Below are 3774 nucleotides of genomic sequence, written 5' to 3'. Positions count from 1 at the left end.
CTAATGTTGGTTGCTAAATTGTGTTTTTTTTTGTGGTGACACTCATCAAACGAATCTTGTAAGACACAATAGCGAGTTTGTGCATTCATTAATTAGACAAATCTAACAATATACATTAGAGGAGTCTATTCATATACATATTATATGAGTCTATTCATACACATATTGAGTCTATTAACATACATTATATGACTGTATCCTTTCTCTGATTAAATGAGTTTTGCAATATACATTAGATACATTTATTTATATATCGATAGGATAAGTCTAACAATACACATTATGAAAGTATGTTCATATACTGATTAAACGAGTTTGTCAATGCACTGATTAGACAATCTAACAATACACATTAGATTAATTTGTTCATACACTAATTTGTATTTTTAATGAATCCACTCTACATATTTTTGCATATCTTTTATATTTTTAGAGAATTTTATCTACATTTCTACACATGTTTTATCCTTTGTCTTTTTGCAAAGTATAGTATTTATATTTTTAAAAACATATTTACTTTCTACACATGTAAATCATTTTTAGGTTGATAGTATTCAAAACTTAATTCTAAACTTAAAAATATTTATTATTTCTTTCCTTAACCTCTAAATTGATTTTAATAAAAAAATATAAAAAACACCAATTCTTTAAAACTAGTTTATTAAAAAAAAGTGTGCTCCACATCTATTTGATGTTTATGGGAGATAGGAAGAAACAACTTGATCAAGATGAATGATATAAAAACAACTTGAATGAAAAGACAGACGAATAATGGATACCAACAAAACCATCACAAAACATACTTAATAAAGTTACATATTGAAATCAAGGTAATCACTATTACCCGTTTATTATTGAAAAGTGGAATAACAAAGATTGTCATTTTTCATGACACACAACATTGAAGTCCATGACTTGTTGATTGTTGCTGAGCATACTGTAAATTGCAACATGTCTTTAAGTCTAGTCCCATTGGTCATTATCAGGGAAGATAAGGTCAGACATATTAAAAGTTGTCTTTCCATCAGGTTCAACAACATCATAAGGTGAATCTTCTCCAAATTCACTTGGCATTGCCCTCCAATAAAGACTAGGTTCCCAATTTGCTTCTTTAAGTACATCCAATATCTCTTTTGATACAACCTTACTTCCCACATTTGTCAAATGAATTCCATCACTGAAAAATAACCAAAGCCCTTGATCAAAATATTGAATGTTTAGTACAGTAATAGCATATTACATCAGTTTTTTCGACTTATCAGTTTTATAACCAATGTTGTATCAAACTATGTAATAAGTGAAAATATATTACATCGATTGTCAAGAACTGATGTAATAGAGAAAACAGATATTACATCGTTTATTCTTGGAAACCGATTCAATTGGGGGCACACAAAATGAAAGCATATATATACTTACATGAAGCAAACATCTTGCCAATTATCGATTTTTTGAATAGCAGACCACAAATCAATGCCCTTGATATTCATCTCACGAGACACCTCCATGCATGCTTCTGCATATATTCTACAAGCTTCGTTTGTCCTCTCTAGTTCTCCCAGTACACTGATTTCACTCCAACAATTTATTCATCCTTTTAAGATCATGTCACAATTCTAAAAGAAATATAATAAATAATCAATTTATTACATGTTGTGAGGGATTTGTGCCTCATTGATGGGAGGAGTGGTAAGAAATATTACGCGAGTCTTCTCAGACAAGTTCTGTGAATCATTATGAAACTTATCAATATAATAAAGAAAACCTAGTTTTGTGCATTAGGTAGCTAAGAACTTGATGATAAAAATTAACAAAGAATGTTTACCTTCACATGCGTAGCAATCTTTCTCATATTTTCCTTGTATTCATCTAGAGGAACATGAGGACCAATGCCATTTGGATTTGGTATAGAAGAATCATTTCCACCAAAGTACACAATCACCAATGATGGTTGTTCTATGGCATCCTTTGTTAAAAAATCATGATAATACCAATGTTATGTAATTAAGAATCCACACATTTTATTAAAATAAAGAGAATAATTAATTTACGAATAAATAAAGTAAAATAAAATTTCATTAAAATTTGAAAATATATTAAAATAGATTCAAGATATCACGTGTGCAACATTTCAAGCTCATCTTACCCATAACATTTATATTCTGAGGTACATTTATTTAAACTTTTCATATTAAAAAAAATGGTTAGGGGGAAGTTCACATTTATTTATGAAGAAGGGTAAGAAAATTGATTTGAAAAAAAGTGAAAAGCTTTTTGAACACAAGAATTTAGCACTCAGATTATGAACATACCTTGGGAAAAATTGTATCCAAAACCTCTAAAGCACGCCTTGAATTCCATGCAGCATATCCTCTCAAAACTATATCAGCCTTTGTCATGCACACATTAAATTATCATTGACAATGCATTATTAGTTATCAAAAAGCATATATAAATGTAAATTCATTCGATTATTGTTATCATAAATGTAAGTTTTTCAATAGTTCTGATGCAACTTTTATAATAAACTAATTTTATTGAACATTATTCATAAAAAGGAAAACAATTTCACAATTTCGATTCGAGTTTTTATTTCCACAAATGATAAAATGAACAATTTTAGTTATATAAGAAGAAATACATAATAATGCACGTATATTTATTATGCATGTACCTACAACAGGCAAGTTTTATATTTAAACTCATTATGCTGAGTAAAAGCTCATATATTAATATATTGTAAGTCAACGTAACGTAAAGGGTTTTAGTTATCTTATGCGCATGACTTGGGTAATCATTATTATCATGCATAAAGATTTTAGTGATCTTATTCGAATTCGAAGGAATGAAACACAAAGTTGTCTATAAATTTTTACGTGATAATAAATAATTAATAAATTTGAAGATATTAACATAATTAAGATGTGAAAATTTATAGTTATGTCTAATATAATGTTATTTAAATGTTGATAATCTCAGAACATTAATTTGAAGAATAAGAAAAAAAAAAGAGGGTTAAGTATGATTTTAGTCTCCGAACTTTGACTCAAAATTGGAATTTGTCTTTGTCTGACTCTTCAATACATTTTGGTCCTAAACTTTAGAAATGAATGAATATAGTCCTTTTAACCCAATTATGTTAATTTTTTTTGACGTGTCGAATGCTTTTCATATTAGTATTGAAGTTTTTTACACTGTTTGACACATTCTTGGTTCAATATCTACCGAGAAATATGTTCGACACTTCAAAAAAAATTAACGTAATTGAGTTAAAATGACCATATTCATTCATTTGTAAGGTTTAGGAGTCAAAATATATTAAAATTTCAAACAGAGATAAATTCTAATTTTAAATCAAACTTGAGAGACTAATACTTAAAAAAAAAATACCTTACGAGCGTAGACGTGAGAAATAGTAGCTCCCCAACCTTCATAATAGCTGTATTGAACAATGGAAGATCCAAATAACACAAACTGTGGCCTCGATGGTCCTATCATCTTTCTTCCTCTTTCTCTTTCACTTTCTCAACCACAAACATATAAACCAAAGCAATGTCTGTCACAATTTATACACGTTGTAGTAACCCACGTTCTCGGTTTTTATATTATATTTATATATAAAATTTCATCCAAAACATAAATCACGTTAGTTATGAATGGGAACCAGCTCAGATTTAAATAAATATCCATTACAACAGTCACCATATAGGATTATAAAAAGGAGTACATACAATATTTTCCTTTCTTGACCAAAGAAAAAACATTATTCAAAAT

General features: G+C 28.4%; 1 protein-coding gene across 1 annotated transcript; it reads right to left on the bottom strand.

The window, feature by feature from the left end:
* Positions 1-719: 719 nt before the first annotated feature.
* LOC114183797 (GDSL esterase/lipase WDL1-like) lies at positions 720-3546 on the bottom strand. The gene is made up of 6 exons (XM_028070936.2): positions 3391-3546; positions 2313-2390; positions 1826-1966; positions 1651-1724; positions 1420-1566; positions 720-1177 (listed from the first exon to the last, which is right to left on the bottom strand). Exons 1-6 carry the CDS (start codon positions 3496-3498, stop codon positions 964-966), a joined length of 762 nt encoding a protein of 253 aa, XP_027926737.1. The 5' UTR covers positions 3499-3546; the 3' UTR covers positions 720-963.
* Positions 3547-3774: the final 228 nt, after the last annotated feature.

Source organism: Vigna unguiculata, chromosome 5, assembly GCF_037176805.1.
Source record: "Vigna unguiculata cultivar grain cowpea cultivar isolate G323 ecotype 2 chromosome 5, ASM3717680v1, whole genome shotgun sequence".
Taxonomy (NCBI): domain Eukaryota; kingdom Viridiplantae; phylum Streptophyta; class Magnoliopsida; order Fabales; family Fabaceae; genus Vigna; species Vigna unguiculata.
Note: the sequence above shows the minus strand (reverse complement) of the source record. Positions and strands in the feature narration are given on the sequence as shown.